General features: G+C 39.4%; 1 protein-coding gene across 1 annotated transcript; it reads left to right on the top strand.

Annotated features, from left to right (window-relative positions):
• Positions 1–1262: 1262 nt before the first annotated feature.
• On the top strand, positions 1263–14031 carry GALR1 (galanin receptor 1). Its single transcript, XM_068193986.1, has 3 exons — positions 1263–2193; positions 8665–8730; positions 12118–14031. The coding sequence occupies exons 1-3, from the start codon at positions 1492–1494 to the stop codon at positions 12433–12435; spliced, it is 1086 nt and encodes a 361-aa protein (XP_068050087.1). The 5' UTR covers positions 1263–1491; the 3' UTR covers positions 12436–14031.
• Positions 14032–17898: the final 3867 nt, after the last annotated feature.

Consider the following 17898-nt stretch of genomic DNA (forward strand, 5'->3'; position numbering starts at 1 on the left):
AAACCCAAGTCTTTGAGGAATCCGTACCAGCTTATTTTTGCTTGATATATTTATAAATTCTTAAATGAGTTACAACAGATGTAGAAACCAGCTCAATCCAAATAAAAGTTTCTTAGATCTATATAAACTGAATTGTGCTCTCCTGTGATGTGTTCCTTCAGACATAATGGAGCAGACCATACATTAGCTTAATTAAAATCTAGATCTGCAGAAGTCGATGACTTTGCAGTCAGCTGGTGTGCAGCTGCTGAGATGCTTCAATATAAATAGCAAAAAGAAAGGTAGAAAAAAAACCCATCAAATTGCAGACTGAAAAATATCTAACCAAAAGCTTGCTGCCTCTTTCAGCACATCTGGGCAGTTGTGTTGGTCACTGCTGCTGCCAGCTGTAGCTCACTGACGGGTAATTTGGAAACAAGGCAAAATCCATTTCATTCACAGGTTGTATGTGCCGGTGAGAATATTCTCATGAACTCGCATCCGTGTGCTGGAGGAAGTTTTATGTTTCGCCCCGTTCTGAAAGGACAGGCTTTCCAGGAGCTCCCGTTTCGGCCCCGTGTAGCGCTGCCTGCGGCTTCCCGGCTCCAAGGAGCCTGCGGGCCCTGAGCACGGATGCGCTCCTGCCGCGGCGGAGCTCTGGACCGTCGTGATTTGGCAGTGAAAAGAGGCTAGACTTCCTATTCAATTTCTTTTGCTTTGTGTGTGTGTGTGTTCATTTGTTTGTTTTTTAATAGGAAGGCGTGACAGTGTCTGCCGCCTTTTATCATTTGAGATACTGCGTGATTAATGGAGGAAATCTGTGAAGGAGGTGAGAAGAGCGAGCACAGGTGGCGCTTGGTCCGGAGAAACTCCTGCTGCTGGCTGGCTACCTGTTGAGGCGGGCGCTTCACCATTTCTGTCTTTCTAAGAGAGTACATTGACGCCCGGCCGGACCAGCCGAGCGCCGCCTAGCCCTGCTGGGAGACGCGGCTCCCGAGCCTCTCTCGGAGAGGAGGCACCGAGCGAAGTTTTCCGGGGAGACGACCGGGGTTCCGGCTGCCGCCCTGGGTGGGGGGCACCTACAAGCTGAAGGGTGGGAAGAAAAGGCGGGGGGAAATAAAGAGGGCAAGAAAACCCCACCTCCCCTTTCTCCGAGGACACGTCCCCGGGGAGCTCAGTCTCCCGAGGCAGCGCGGGAGGCGCGGAGACTCCGCGGCTCTGCGGGCGGGGCGGGCGCGGCCGGAGCGCCTCCCCGGCGGCGGGGGCGGCGGGGGCGCGGGGCCCCGCGGCCGAGGCGGGCGGAGCGCTGCTGCGGAGGGCGGCGGGGCTGCCGCGCCGGCTCCGCTCCCGGCAGCGCAAGCTGCGCCCAGCGCGGCGGCACCTCCGCCCTTCCCTCCCCGCCGCCCGGTGCTGGTGGGGCGGCTGCCCCGGGCTCGCCGCGGTCCGAGGTGCCGGGAAGCGGCGGCTCCGCGTTCCGCCCGCGGAAACTTTGCCCGGCGCGCAAGGGGAAGGATGGAGCCAGGAGAGCCTCCGGCGGCGCCCCTCAACCTGTCCCGAGCCGCGGCAGAGATGCTCCGCGGGGAGTTCAACCTGTCCGGGCTGCCGGAGGCGGAGGGGAAGCCCCTCTTCGGCATCGGCATCGAGAACTTCATCACCTTGATCGTCTTTGGCTTAATCTTCACCCTGGGGGTGCTGGGCAACACCCTGGTGATCACGGTGCTGGCGAGGAGCAAGCCAGGCAAGCGCCGAAGCACCACCAACATCTTCATCCTCAACCTGAGCATCGCCGACCTGGCCTACCTGCTCTTCTGCATCCCCTTCCAGTCCACGGTCTATGTGCTCCCCACCTGGGTGCTGGGAGCCTTCATCTGCAAGTTCATCCACTACTTCTTCACCATCTCCATGCTGGTGAGCATCTTCACACTCTCAGCCATGTCTGTGGACCGGTACGTGGCCATTGTGCACTCCCGACGCTCCTCAGCCTTGCGTGTTCCCCGCAATGCAATGTTGGGTGTGGGGCTCATCTGGGCGCTCTCCTTCGCCATGGCCTCACCTGTGGCTCACCACCAGCGCATCTTCCACCGCGAGACCAGCAACCAGACCTTCTGCTGGGAGTTCTGGCCCAACCCACGCCACAAGAAGGTCTACGTGATTTGCACATTCGTCTTCGGATATCTGCTCCCACTGCTGCTCATCTCCTTCTGCTATGCCAAGGTGGGGCAAGTGTAAAAGGATGGGAGGGACACAGTGGTGGAAAAGGTGTCCATGAGCCATAGGGCCATTTCTGGGCATGTGGAGGGACTTGGCACTGTTGGGAGAAAAAGCAGCAGGGGTGAGTTTGTGCCACAAAGGGAGAGGGCACTTTTAATAGCTGAGTGATGTCCAAAGGGTGATAACATATGTTCAATATCACAGAGAGGTCAGAACGGAGATTGCATGGGATGAGTGGGGAGAGGTGTTCTGGCAATTAGTGGGGTCTCCCTGTCAGATTTCCTTGTTGCAGAATGCTAAGCCCCAGTGCTCTGCTGCTTCCTCTGTCACCATATCTCTTAATTTCTTGCAGTGCTGTGTGAGGAGTTTGACTCAATAAAGTACAACAAAGCAACAAGTTGTTCAGGCTTCAGATGAAGCATTGTGGTTCTTTAAAATGTGCAGTGCACTTGAAAATGACAAAAATTTTCTGTTTGGTGTTAAGAGTAAAATGTGCTTCATGCTGCCTTGGTCCCTGTAGTGCCATGTCTTGCACCAGTTGAAGTTGATGAAAGAGTTACCTCTGACTTTGGCAAATACAGGTGGTTCCAGGGAGCAGAGCATGAGAACCCAGGTAGGAAAAAGCAATAATCAAGGCTGCCTGAATATGGGTATTCAAGGACTTCTTTGCTTAAGCAAACTGTCACATTTTTCTGCAGTAATAATTGCAGCCTTCAGCATACGATCTTCTGCTTGCTGTTAAACAGGATCTGAAGCACCAACTGCTACCTGCTGATATCTTGCTGTTTCTGTGCCAGCTGCCTTCAGTTTCTCCTTAGGCAGTGATTTACATTTGAGAGGATAGGACTTCTCTTGCAAATATGGACTGCTTAAGTCAGTTCTTCAACTGGCAAGTTCAATAGATGTACCTGAAGTATTTAATTTGAACAAGTAATTTTATGTTCTGCTCGGTTTTATATATATTACATCAGCTTAATTGTGATATGCAAATTGAGGCTATAATGTTATCCAACTCTGATGAAACCAAGGCGCACAGAACACAAAGGACATTTCTAAATGGCTGTTCATAGTCGAAAAAATCCAACCTGGCAAATGAAGAAGAAACACAGGTTTTCATACATAAACTGAATCCTGCTTTCCCTGAATGAATACACTGGTATTTCATCTACTGTGGTGAATATGACTGAGCTGTAGCAATAGATCATCAGTTTGAAGAAAGTATTACACATTGCAGGGAGAACACCACAGAATGTGTGCACAGGGGCTTTCAGCTGCTAATTCTTCCCCTTTTAAAAGCCAAAGCATCTTCAGTTTCAGCATTAAGTACTGGCCTTTGAAGTCTAATTATATGAGAGAAGATTAAAAAGAAATCTTTCAAAATTACCATAGTCCTGTACAGTGTAGGCATGAAAAAAGAAAATATGCTTAACTTATGCTTAAATATATGCATAGTAAATAAAACACACTCTGTCATTACAAAGCACCTCTACAGAACTAAATCTCTCAATATTAGTATTAATATGTAGTTTTTTAAAAAAGCAACAAAAACCCCTCCAAGCCAGCAAAAGCAACTATGTGTGAAAAATATGCCCAAGAACGAGTCAGCAAACTCAAGGCCACTTGAAATTACAATAAAATCATGTGCTTAAACTATTGCCAGGCTAGGGTCTCACCCTGGCTTTGCGATGTGTTTTGAGCCTGTATGTGTGATCCTGCTTGCCATGGTGTCAGGCTGGAGGAACTAACCTGAAGGGGTGAATTTTAGAAGATAGCCAGGAGGTAGCTGCTACAGCCTGAGAAGTGCTGCGACTTATACAGAGCTATCAAAGGTATTTGTACTCTGCATCTAAAGACTCACTCCTGCCCTCTTTAGGAGCCACTGACAAACCTCCAACTGCAATATTTTGCAGGGAGAGCCCTCTCAGGCTGAGCAACCCCAACTCTCTCAGCCTGTAGACATTAGGAGACATTAATCTCTGCATTAGTTTCTTACAGACTTCACTGGTTTTCATGAACTGTGGATCAGCGAGATAACACAATCTTCTGCTGCAGTAAATTAAGACAAAGAAGACTCATTTCTCTATTTGAATATATTGCCTTTTCCAGACTCCTTTAAGGCAGTTCTGTTTCTTTCATAAACAAATTGCAATTGAACTTTCAGTTTTGAAAGTCTCATTTTTTAGGCACTCTAATGGGGAGCCAAGTTCTTTTTCTGTCTCACTTCACATTCATATAGTATTAGCAGAGATTTGTATTTTTCCCATGGATAACAATGCTGTTACAATGTACAGAAGTGCTGATATAGTGCCAGGTATTTGGAAGCAGTGTCCTCCCAAAACATTTCTTGTGATGCATGCTCTTCAGGCAGAGATTTATGAGATCGTACTCTGTCTTGTGTGTACAGCTACCTCTTTTCTGTCTTCCACAAGTAAAATTAGTTCCGTTTCAATGCACATTTTTGATAGAGGAGTGAAAAATATCAGAATTAAGGATACTTCTCTAGTTTTGTGAAAACAGCAGACAAGGAAGAAGGTGGAGAGTCTCCATTATCCTCCCTCTTTTAAGGAGTCGGTTTGCATTCAGCTGCTAAACACCAGACAAGCCATTAGGGAAGAGGTCTTAACTTACAGAGAAGACACGTATTTTTGTGAACACCATAAAAAAGTCACAAATCCGTAGGAAAACAGCTTTTGTTGCCTCACAGAACTACTCTTGAAAGAAGGTTACTACGTCAGAGGGAGGAGCAGTGATTATGAGTGATCAGCTGAGTCTCAGCACTGCATACTTACAGACACCTTGTGTTCTGACCCTTTTATTGCTTATCATTTTACTTGCTATATTTTTGTAATGCTGACTTTTTGTATGTGTTTTGTAACAGTGCTACAACATTTGCTCACTAACGTGTCCTTAAAGGGTAAAGTGATAAATGATTCCCAGTCAGCTTCTAACAGTTGACATCTGCCAGGGTTGTGCAATGTTGAAACTAATTTTGGGTACCTCCATTTTTCAAGGATTCACTCCTTGAAAGTCAGGCCTCTTTCAATCAAACCTTTAGGTTGGACACCTATAATTATTAGCAAACATTTCCTTTTATAGATGCAAAATGTTAAAAGCTTTCTTTAAAACAAATATGTCTTGCCTTAAGAATGTTTCCATTATTATCTATCATTCTGAACATATGTCATGTTTGATTTACAGACTTGGTTAAAACTAAGCCATAAAAAGTAACAGCCTCAACATAAAATACAAGCTCATCTGGCTTTGGATATTATATCCTAAATTTTGCTGAGCAGCAAGGGAAAACTTTATTAAACTTCACTGAAAAAGAAAAATAAAAGCTATGACACATTAGTCACACCCTCTTAATTGAAAGAGGATGAAGGATCTCTTGTAACGATAGAAGTAGTGACATTACTTTAAAACATGGATTGCAGGCAATAGCACTTGAATTTCAATCAGGTTCATACTACAAAGGTGGTTTGGAATGTAATGCTTACATTATCTGTAAAACAAGAAGTTCACTCTTACTAGATAGTGAGCTTGTGCAGGCTTTCCTTCTGCATGATTTTCAGTGGCTTATAATGAAGGTGTGGTCAGTGAAATGCCAGACAGCAAACATGGTTTTTAACAGTGTAGACTTCAAACTTTCATAATGTTTGGTAGACTTATGTGACTAGGCACAGGTAGTTGAAATTATTTTCTTCAGTCCTGTATTGGAAAAATCTCTTTCTCAACTTGATTTGGTCAAAGTCCTTAGTCAGGCTCTCAAGCCATCTTGAATGTAGTTTCTGAAACAAATGGGGGAAAAGAATCATTTAAAAATACTTTAAAAAGAGAGAAAGAGAGAGAAAGAAAGAGAGAGAAAGAGGGAAAGATATAGACAGAAAGAGAGATATAGAGAGAAAGAAAAGGAAAAGAAAGGAAAAGAGGAAGGAAGGAAGGAAGGAAGGAAGGAAGGAAGGAAGGAAGGAAGGAAGGAAGGAAGGAAGGAAGGAAGGAAGGAAGGAAGGAAGGAAGGAAGGAAGGAAGGAAGGAAGGAAGGAAGGAAGGAAGGAAGGAAGGAAGGAAGGAAGGAAGGAAGGAAGGAAGGAAGGAAGGAAGGAAGGAAGGAAGGAAGGAAGGAAGGAAGGAAGGAAGAAAGGAAGGAAGGAAGGAAGGAAGGAAGGAAGGAAGGAAGGAAGATCTGAAGGTAGAACCAAGGGCCTACCAAATGTCATGAGTGGTAGTCATTGTCGTATGGTCTGTACCAGACTAAATCCTACAAATCTCCTTACAGTCTCTTACACAAGATAATTTTCTTACTACAGCACCTCACCCTTATCTCCAGAAAAAGGGAAGCTGATCTCTGAACAGCAGGTACATGAAAGCTGGAGTTGAAAATAGCAAGAGGCATGTGGTAGAATTATTGTTTATTCAGGCTGTTAGAGGAACAATTGATTAGTCATTGCCCCAGAGAAGAGACAATTTGAACAGTGTAGTGGGGAGAGCATCTTTGATTTGCCTTGTAGTGTCTGTGCATAAACATGGCTCTTTTTTAATACTCCATGGCATTCTGTGTAGGTCTTTGAGAGCTGTTCCACTGCTGTTGATAAGTAATTGCATTTTGCCTATTTCTCTTGCTGCTACTTTTCATGCCATCCAGTACAATACTATGAGGAGCCAATATGTTTTCACTGCAAATTCTTATTTTATGAAATGTGTATGTAATCCAAAAGAGGGAAAGCTGATAAGGTTCATTTGAAGGTTATAATCTAAATTGACAACAAAACCCTCCTCCACCACCTCCCAACCCCCTCAAATATCCAATTTACCTGTTGTCTCCTGCATCTTGCTTGGAACTGGACAGAGATACAATGCAAAACTTTGGGCTAAAAGTTTCAGAAGAGAAGAAAAAAATGTTTGTCACTTTAAAAACTATTTTGCAGTTCTGATCTCTGGGAAGAGATTATCTGACTTTAGTTTTGGTCTGTGAGGGAGAATCAGAGCAGTGCAAACACTGGGTGGCAAGTGATGGGATTTGCAAAGGTGCAGTAGAAACAGCCCATCACTGTAAGTTATGTGAAGGGGGTATGATAGATGAAGCAGCAGCGATGGGACATAAACTTAATTGCATTCCTCCCATGCCCTATTTTTCAGTTTTATGTTTTTCACTGATGGATTCAGCAATTCAGCTTGTCCCTACAGGGCGATGGGAGGTGAACAAAAAGTCTGTGAGCCAGACAGTCATCTCCCTGTTCTGCTGGGGTTCTGTCCTTTCCTTTGGGCCTGCTTCATACTGAAGAAGAAAGAAATGAAGTCAAAGTGGGACTTTCTCGGGGAAAGCCCATTTATTTTCCTTTCCCTTAGCTTGGGGTAGCCCCCAGAAGTGGCCTGGATAGTGTTTCGAAATAGGAAGTGCATGCAGGGTGAGTCACACAGTAGTACACAGACAGGCACAAGTGAACTGCACTTACAATATTAAGTGGTTATAAGTAATTTCTTAATTTTACTGTTGATGGTGGTTCTCTGGTAGCTAAGAGTAGATACCTAAAAAATGATGTCTGCTGATAAGCTCCGGATATTCACAAATACCATCTTACTTCTTTTCATTCAATATGTATGTCTATAAAACTCAAATGCCAAAGTCTCTAGATCATCTTGACTGATGTCTGTCCTGATAGTGGTTTGCTGTGCAACCCAAAGAACACAGAGAAAATGTCACCAGATGATGTGAAAGAATCTGAATTTGGACCCTTTTCCCCAACCCAAGATCTCTTTGCATCCTCTATCCAAAACCTTATGTGCAAATGATTATGTTAAAATTTGGACCCTGCTCTTAGACAATAAGCCTTTTTGTGACGTATTTCTAAAATTGGCTTGTGAAAGATGCATGGTGAGTATCATCACATTGCTGTGAAAGGTCATGCCTCATGTGTCATGTCTCATGTATCATGTCTCATTTTAGTATGAATTATTCTTGAAAGCCTAAGCTTCTTTCAAAGATCATATAGTGCCAGCATCTTGATTACACTAATCAAGCATCCATCTAAAGAAGCAAATTATGCAGGTGACTCAGAAAAGCTCTGACTCAAAACAAACACTTTTCTTATGTTACACACCCTAAAAGTCATTCCAAACCATGTCTTTGACATTTTATGGACAAAGAGAGATTGCTAATTCTATGTACAAGATATATTTCCATCCATTTCCTTGTTAAAGTTGTGATAAGTATTTGTTATGTAATACATCGGAATATTTTAGTAAGAATTCAGTTGTGGTCAGCTTTGTTTTTGTTGGTTCACATTGACTCACATATGTAATTCTTTTGGTTTTCCTACTGTGCATGTTTGAAATGTGTTAGCTGGTTCAGTGATGTTTGGTAGTGAATCATCCAGTACTGGAGAGCACAGGAGTACTCTAAGATACACAGGTTTGAAATTTGTTTGAATATAAATTGGGGAAATATGATAAAGAGATGCAAATTAATCTTTTCAGGTTCTTAATCATCTGCATAAGAAGTTGAAAAACATGTCAAAGAAGTCAGAAGCATCCAAGAAAAAGGTATGTTGCATTCATGACTAATACCCATTTGTGTATTTGAGTTTTATGGCTAAGCTGATTTGGTACTTGTTGCTAAAGACGTAACAGAGAGAAGAAATTAAAATTAAGTATTTAATGAACTGTTCAGTGTCCCTCTGAATTTAGCAGATTGAAATCTTTTCTGATCCAAGTTTTCCATCACATTGTATCAAGCCATTACCTGATCCCTGAGATGCTCATATTTGGAACTTCAGAGCATCTGAAATTTAGGCACAGGGAGACAACCTGTCTTTTCTGTTAATTTTTTTTTTCTTTTTTTCTCACTGGCATTTTGCCTTGACTTGTAAATCATAGGATTTTAAATTTGTTTTTTAACTAGCTGATTTTGTAATGTATTTGTGAATAATTCCTAGGTTGTATGAGGGACCTTTAAAATGAAATTTATTGTGCTTCCCAATAGGAGTCTAATAGGGGACTTTTAATGATTCTCCAATTCTTCTATTGATTTTCCACACAGTGTTTTCTTCACTTACATTCAAGACATAAGTTATGTACTGGATACAAATAGAATAATGAAAGGTCTTTCAAGAAGAATATGAGCTTCATGATTTAGAACAATATTTGAAAGATGTGTTTAAACAGAGAATTTGTCAGTTAATATAATGTGGTTGTGATTTTTGAGCTGATTTGACCACAGTGATCATTTGAATAACTTCTCATTTTATGGATGTGGAGGAAAACACCCTTGAGCTATAGCTCTTCATTTGATCTGATCACTATTTTCATATGGGCATGGAGAATGCCTGCAATGTAAATGAGATCTACATGGACTCAACAGGGAATAAGTACTCTCTCATTTATCCATTCCCTATTTTTTTGAAAAATATCCTACTCAATAGATTTTGATTCATATAATTAAAAGCATTATGGCCTTGACTCAGTAAAATACTTCACATTTATATTTTTGCATGTAACGTTGTCAAGGCCAAAGGTATACTTTTCAAAGACATTTTGTACATTGCCATCTCTCATCTAAATTATTCTCAGGCTGGAAATATCTCTGCATTTCCTCTAACCACTAACTCCCAAAAATTGCAGGTCTGACTAGGAATTAACTTTCATAGCTTCAGGATAAAGCATTACAGATATGATCAAGACTGCTTGAATGTATCAGGGTTCAGTAGCCAAGGAGGAAAAAAAACCCAAAAAGCAGCCCAGATTTTTTTTTGCCTTAGAAGATGAGTTTCTAAACCTAAGGCCTAACTCATGTTATTGAAAGTGACTCTGTCTTCGTTAGTGTGTTAGTGCTTCTCTCTGGTTACCATGTCTTTCTTCTTTTCCTTCTACTGTCTTGTGAAGAACGTATTTCAGATGTAATTATATATTTTTAGCTTTATTCAAACCTTTATGAACATTCTAGTAGCAGAATCTTAAAATAAATTTGCTGCATGTGTGAAAAATATAATGAAAAATATTAATTTGCCTAAATTCTATTTTTCATGATTTTTGGTCACAAAGCATCAAAATTAATGTATTATATTTCAGGTGGGTTTTATTTGCTAATAAGAAACCCTAAGCAAGCTCCCAGTAGGTAAAAAAGAACTGCTTCTTAGTGATACCTTGCTTGCAAGACAAAGTGATGATTTTGGAAAAGTAAGCTCTGGAGTTAGGCTTAAGAGGAACAATGGGATAAAGCAGATGTTGTGAGATTTCCTAACACAAAATTGCTTCTTCTGCAGGTATGAAATACCTTAAGTAACATTTACGAGAGACATTTTCACCCTCTGCTTTCAGGTGCATTGATAGCCTGTTGCATGTCAATGATTTTCCTGGTTAATTTTTTTCAGAATTTTGAACAAACTGAAGTTAAATGACGCTTTTGAAGTAATTGTGCATGTGGCACCCTGAAAATTTGTTTTTATTTGGAATATTAAGCCACTGAACTCTTCAATCAGAGAATAAACTGCTCTTAATTTATGCAGTGTTGTTAGAACATGTTTTCCTGATGAGACCTGAAAAAGCAAATATCTCTGTGGCTGTTTTAGTGGCAACTGATTTAAACTTCATAGGGCTAGGTAGAGGAATGGCTTATGAAAACAGATGCTTGCTTTAGACTAAACATATTATATTAATTACAGATTCAGTGTTCTTTGGTTTCTGTTGTGAGACTATACTGACCAACAATAGCATCTGTCATAAGTTATTTTGGCCTGTTGCCACAGAAATCAAAATGTTTTCTCCTTAAATTTTCCTAAGCTAACTCATGTTCTGATTAGATAGGTCAGTCTTAGTTATTAGTGAGCATTAATCAGTTAAGGAATAAGTTCAATAAACTAGCAAAAAATCTACATATTTTCTATGCTGCAATATTTATCACTCTGTGACCCCTGGGTTAGTTTTCAATGTGAAGTTATCACAAAAATTATGTTATAAATTGTTAATTTAGAAATTATAATGGCTTGTGACATAATATGCTTTGGAATTATTATTAGACTTTTATTTGGAGACTTATTTAGTTGAAAGAAGTACTTGGTAGAGGAATAGATATTAATTGCTCTGGCCACTGCAAAGCTCTAACTGCTGTTTCTGAAGTAGGTGAAAACTAGAGAAAATACTGATGGTCAAATTCCACTATGCCCTGACAGAACACCTGCAGCACCTGAAGGGTCCCTACTAAGTGATTCTGGAGCTTGGAATGGATCTAATGAAATTGATGATCCTCTCATAAATAGTGTGGAAGTAGCACTGAGGATATTTTATGTTCCATTTTTTAATTTAGTGTTTGGTGGTGAACTTTAATTTCCAGATTGGTTTTTACAATATGCAGTCATCAGAAATCTCAAGCTCTGTCTTTTTCTTTTTTTTTTTTTCACTAGTTATATCCCAGAATGTTGTTGTATGACTCTGTGGAAGTTATGTGTTTAAAAGGAGACACTTCCGAAAAGCTTACTTTAGTAAGCACTTGAGCCTTCATGCATAGTAGATCTCTCTTGAAATTTTAATCAGAAATTCTTGTGTACTGTACTAAAATTCATTAGATCTGGATGAGATTTCCCAAAGACCCCTGTTGTCATTATTTTACAACAGGCTTAGGTCCACTTCAGAAAAGGCTAAGCCTATGTATAGGGAGTTAGGAACATCATTCTTCACCTTTGAGGAAAGTTGTGCATTTGCTGTTTACTGTGACATTTTCCAAGGCTGGGGTTCTCCTTGCAATAATTCATTATGCAAAATAAAGCCCATATAGGTTATGGGGTGAAATCAGTAACAAATACTGCAGTGTGTTCCCTCTCAGTGCACTTTTTGTTGTGTTTTTTTTTTTCCCTCCAAACAGTAGTTTTGAAGTAGGTTTAAAGCTGATTCTTTGAGTGCTCATCAGACATATGTGTTTTCCTTTCCTTGTCTCAGACAGCACAGACTGTGTTGGTGGTGGTAGTGGTTTTTGGCATCTCCTGGCTGCCTCATCATGTGATCCATCTCTGGGCTGAATTCGGAGTTTTCCCACTGACTCAAGCCTCCTTTCTCTTCAGGGTAACTGCACACTGCCTGGCTTACAGCAATTCTTCTGTGAACCCAATCATATACGCATTTCTATCTGAAAATTTTAGGAAGGCCTACAAACAAGTCTTCAAATGCCAGATTGGTAATGAGTCACTTCTGAATGATGCTAAGGAAAATAAAAGTCGGATAGATACACCACCCTCTACCAATTGTACCCATGTGTGAATGTTGAGAAGCCCTGTATGATGGCTCTTCCTTTATGTAAACTAAACACCAAGGAAAAAAAAAAAGCACAATGAGCTTTATCCTGGGTTTTTCTTGATAAAGCTAATTGGTATTTAATGATTTAATGTACTGAAGTTGAATTTGTAACCAAAGTTTGTGAAACTCATATGAAAGTAACCTGGGCTGATCCTTTGCATCTTAGATAGCTTTGTCAAATAAAGCTCTTGGACTTTTATAGATATTTGAGAAAAAAAAAAGTTGAGATGATATGTCTGTATTCTTACTAAGCATACAAAGTTGCAAGAAGAAGATGTTGATGTGGTCAGGTAACTTTCTGACATCTTACTCCATGAAAGTGAAAAATGGATAAATTTCCTGTCCTACAGATAGTAAATACTGGACTACTGTGATTTCAAAGAGGAAAGCTTTTGTTCTCTCTTCGGATTGTTTTAACAATGCCTTTTTTCTTTTTAAAGTAAACCTGGGCTCTGGTTTGGCGTTGGAATAAGTTATGTACACCTTGAGGCAATTGCTTTCGAGAGGAAATGCTATGTCTATCTGTTTAGCTAGTTCTAATATGTCTTACTGAGCAAGGATGGATTGGTTTTCCACTTCATATGGCTGCCTTACTGTATTCACAGAACTTTTGTGTACACTATAGAAGGTTTTTTTATGGCTTGTATGTAGTTGTACCAAAATGAGGATTTGTGTCTGAGGGAAGTGTTTCTTCATGTGCTGCATGTGCATATATATGTATGTTTTCTTAATTTCATAGGCTTTGAGATGGAGATACAGTTTTAAAAGTGCAATGTATACATATGTTTCAAAATATTATGTTTAATAAAGAAGCTCTAGACAAAGTTTAAGGATTTAAAGGTAGCATTCCCTTAAAAGTTGTAGGTGGAGCTTGATATAATGTAGTTTTAAACTGGAAATATAAAGAAGGTTGCATTTAAATTAATGCAAAGTGCATAAGGTAAATAGTACTCTTCTGCAAATTCTTAGATAAAATTAGTAGTTTCTGCAATTTTATAACTTTACTTATAATGTCTTTAGGTGGTAAATCACTAAAGAAATAATGGAGAAACACTCCTTTAAAAACATTCCTTTAGCTGTAGTAAGACATGATTTTACCTATTTGTATTAATGACCCAAAGACTCATAGAGCAAATCAAATGAAAGGAACCTCTGGACATGCTCTCAAGGCAGGGATACCCTCAGAGTTGTGTCACTTCCTCGACTAGGCAAAATCTGAATATTTCTAAGGGTGGCAATTCAACAATACATTTGGAGCAACCTGTGATAGTGCCTAATCACCCTCACTAAAATATTTTTTCTTATCCACAGCTGGGATTTCCTTTGATGTATCTTGTGACCATTGCTTTCTTCCCTTTCACTGTGTACTGAAGTCTTTTCTCTAACTCACTAATGTGTAATTTTAAGATAGCCATTGAATTTCCCCTCAGCCTTCCCTTCTGGAATCATGTGCTGCTCTCAGCCTCTCCTCAGGTCCCTGGCTGGGTCACTGGCCTTCCACTGCCCTTCCTCCAGTATATCCATCCCTCTCATGACCTGAGGTGTTCAAAACTGAGGAGTGTGTTCCAGATGTGGCCTCACAAGCACTGAGCAGTGTAATTGCTTCTCTTGACCCATTGGCTGGTTCTTGCTAATAAAGCCCAATATTATCATAATTTATGGCAGGGTACACTGCTGACTTATATTTAATTTCTGCTTTACAAACCCTCAAGTCCTTTTCTGCAGATTTGTATTGAGTCCCAGTCCAAGTGTCAGGACTTGGCTTTTGGCTTTCTTGATCTTCATGCATTTGATAGCTGTTACTTCCATGTTCCAGCTTACCAAGGGCCCTTTGAAAGGTATGCCTTCTTTCCAGAATACCCACCACACCCCCAGGTTTGGTATTGTGTGTAAAATTGCTGAGAGAGTCCTTAAACCTTCTCCTGGATTTTAAAGCTGAATGGTGTTTGCCAGATGCTCTTTCAGATTCATTTGTTTCCACAGACTTGCTTTAAGGAAAATAATAATTCAGAGCTGTGGAACATCAACTATGGAGAGTTAGCTCACATAAAAATAGCTGTGTTTATGTGTCAGTACTGTCTGCTTGGAATCAGTAAAATAATATCAAAGACATGCTATTGCATGCATAGTGTTTGTGTCCATTCTTTCATATGAAGATACTAGTTGATGATATTTCTAGGAACAAAAAATATAAGTATATACAAATATATATTAAAAAAACCTCTTAATTGGAAAAGAAGGGTTTATCTATGCAGGAAACCATTTCCTGGGCTGGGATTGAGGTTTGGAAACAGACTAGAAAGAAGTTCCCTTGAGTTTTGAGATACTCATCAACTCAAACACTCAAATTATTGAAACATCATCAAACTTCAGCTGAATTTACAACACTTTAGGAAATTCTACAATTTTGAAGATTTTTAATTTTTAATTTTTAAAAATTTCTATTAAATTATTTTGAATAAAAACTGGAACATAAAGATATAATTGTATAAAAATTATAATAACAAGCTGATTTTATTGTTTCATCTGGAGAAGAATTTTTTTCCTTAATTGTACATAATTTTAAACCTCAGTGCTTGATAGTATTGGAGATACATCTGTCTGAAATTTTTAGTATGAGGGAGTGGGAGGGTAGGGACTTCTGTAAATAGTTAGAAAGGTACCACCTTGTTCCTGGTGAATGTCAGTAATGTCAGTAAAACTTCCACCTGACTTCCACCTTCCACTTTTTTAAAGAGGCAGCTGACACTCTAATTTCCTGCCTGAAACATGCTTTTGTTGGTCTGTATCTCTAGTGTGACTTCGACATACTCAGCTGTGACATGAAGGTTCTGAGTATAGCAGCAGTGTTAATGTGTGCTGTGAGCTGTGTCCAACCCTTGAGCAGCTGGACACTTGGTCAGCAAGGTGTCCTGCCACAGAAATGGCTGGTTTGGGTAGAAAATCAGGGAATGGGTGCTAAGATCCACTACATCTGAGTGCTTCCAGGCTCTGAGCTTGTTGGCAGGGATTGTGGTTGCTGGTGGAAAGCAAAGCAAAAGTTTCACCTCATTGACTGGCCTAATATGCATTTTTACGTCTTTTTCTAACCAGAAAGGTTGATTTCAATGTACTTGAAGTAAAGGCAAGAGGAAATAATCCCACTGAATTCCACCCCGTTGTGTGAATTTGAAAATGTTATGCTGTACAAAACAAAGTTAATAACAGGAGTGTTTACTCAGATTCCTCTCAAACTAAGACACTGCAGCAGGTTTCTAACAAAGTTTCCATTTTATACATTACATTTTCTGCTTTGCACCACTTTTGCCTTAAAAAGATACAGAAATCTCATTAAAAGAGGTAAAGAAATTATTCCACTAGGGATCTTAGTGCCATGTTTGCCCTGCCTGATTGTGAGTAGTGTGTTTGAGGTATAATACAAAAGATTACAGCAGTGCTCTTCTTCCTCTAATAAAAACTAAAATACAATTCTAAGATATGTGTGGACCAAGATGCACATTGTGCTCTGCTATATATAAATCAGCTTTGGGATATATAGCCAAAAACTCCCAATTAAATGACATTCGGCCAACATACTGTTGAATATGTGCAAACATGCAGTGAAATGAAGGAACTTGTGTAACTTTATCTTCAGCCCTACTACTTCACAGGTAATTGTGTCGCCCACTTAACTAAATTTGAAGAAAGGAATCTTGTTAGTTTCAAGTGAAGCTAACACTTAATTGCTGCTTCTGAGTAATTAAGCTACACTGTTCTCAGTCACAAGTATGTACTAAACATATGTAGTAATGTAATCATTCATAACTGCCTAAAATTTTTGTATCAAAAAATGTAGAATTTCTTCAAAATTTTCATATGTTTACGGTTGGTAACAAATTTTCTTGCTGAAATAGATTACAGAAATATGCTCAAAATGGCTGAAAATAGATGTAAAAAACATTATGACTGTATAAGGATCAAACTTAAATTTTGTAGTTGACAATTTTTAAGTTATGGTCATTTGAGCTTTGTATTTCCTTTTACTTTGTGTGCATGCATCTTTTCCTTCAAACCTTATTATTTTCAGAATTGATTAGATCTCCATTTTCAAAAAATTATGTCATTATCTCCAAGAGATAAACATTAAGTTTTATGTATTTAATGTTGCAGTGAAATAAATTTTGCTTTAAATCCCACATTGCAGTGAAGGAGAGGGATCTCTTTAGGGATCTCTTTATAAAATAATTCTGTGAATACATTATTTTATTATGTTATCTTCATGGTTGCTTCACAGTGTGATGTGACACATTGAGAAACGAGCAGAGAAAAGAACAGCAGAGAAAAGAACAGCTTGTGTCTTACAGAGCTTGTTTTAGTGATGTTTTCAGTACACTGGCAAATATCAAAGACTAAAAAATTAAACATTTGTGTTTGTTTCAATGTATAGCACATGTATAGTAGCATGCATTTGTTCTGAGATATATTGTACTTTGCATGAATTTTCAAGAGATACTTCCAATAGGTCTGTACCATCTCTTCTTGGCTCTGTCATATGAGATACAAACTGCTTTCCTTAAAAAATGTTTACATAATTATTAAAAACAAGCAGCATCTTCAGGAAAACTTCCAGAAAAAAAACACTGTAAACATAAAGCTGAATAGAGTATGATGGCTCAATGTCACTAGGTGTTGAAAATTTAAGTGATATAACAAATACTCTGATTTTCAAGTACTTACATGGAGGAGACATGGCCCTCTATTCAGGCTGGTAAGAAGTCTATTGAAATTCATGGAATATATTGATATTTCTTAATCAAGTGTAATTTAAATCTCTGTAATTTATGTATAATTTAAGAGACAGACAAAGAGAGCCATATTCCTATATTTGAATATGAGAAAAAACTATGAGTCCTTCAGTGGTGTGAAGTCCAAAACTCTTTTATGAAAGCCTGTATGTGAAAGCCTTCTTTTGGAAGAAGAAAGCAATCAAGTATGTGCATATTTTTGTGTATACTTGCTTTAACGTTGATCAAAGGCTATTTCAATACAATAAAAATACCTGGTTGAGCATGAAACCAAAATATAATCAGTTTTATACCTAATGAAAACCTTTTAAACCAAAAGTAAATGCTACAACATGGATTTAAAATTATGTGCACTTTATCAGTTTTACTGTGCAGTACTCAAGAACTCTTTATGTATGACATTGTGCACGTTGGTGCACCTTGGCCAGATACATTTACTGGATGAAGGCTGAGGTATCATTTTATAGAAGTATTTCCCTAATGGCAGCATTCTCTTATTGGAAAACTGTACAGTTTCCTTTGCATGGTGATTCCATTCCTCTAAACATCTAGCCAAATCTAAAATTTCCTGAGAAAAATAAAACCTTTCCTCTAGTAATATATCATCTGAAGCACATAGATGTTTCTAGCCACACCTGTCAAG

Source organism: Anomalospiza imberbis, chromosome 1, assembly GCF_031753505.1.
Source record: "Anomalospiza imberbis isolate Cuckoo-Finch-1a 21T00152 chromosome 1, ASM3175350v1, whole genome shotgun sequence".
In the NCBI taxonomy this organism is placed as follows: Eukaryota; Metazoa; Chordata; class Aves; order Passeriformes; family Viduidae; genus Anomalospiza; species Anomalospiza imberbis.

Excerpts from the sequence above, each read along its gene's own strand:
- GALR1 (XM_068193986.1), top strand. The coding sequence starts at position 1,492 with ATGGAGCCAGGAGAGCCTCCGGCGGCGCCCCTCAACCTGTCCCGAGCC. Across the intron at positions 2,194-8,664 it reads TCTCCTTCTGCTATGCCAAG|GTTCTTAATCATCTGCATAA; the intron begins GTGGGGCAAGTG and ends TAATCTTTTCAG. Across the intron at positions 8,731-12,117 it reads CAGAAGCATCCAAGAAAAAG|ACAGCACAGACTGTGTTGGT; the intron begins GTATGTTGCATT and ends TCCTTGTCTCAG.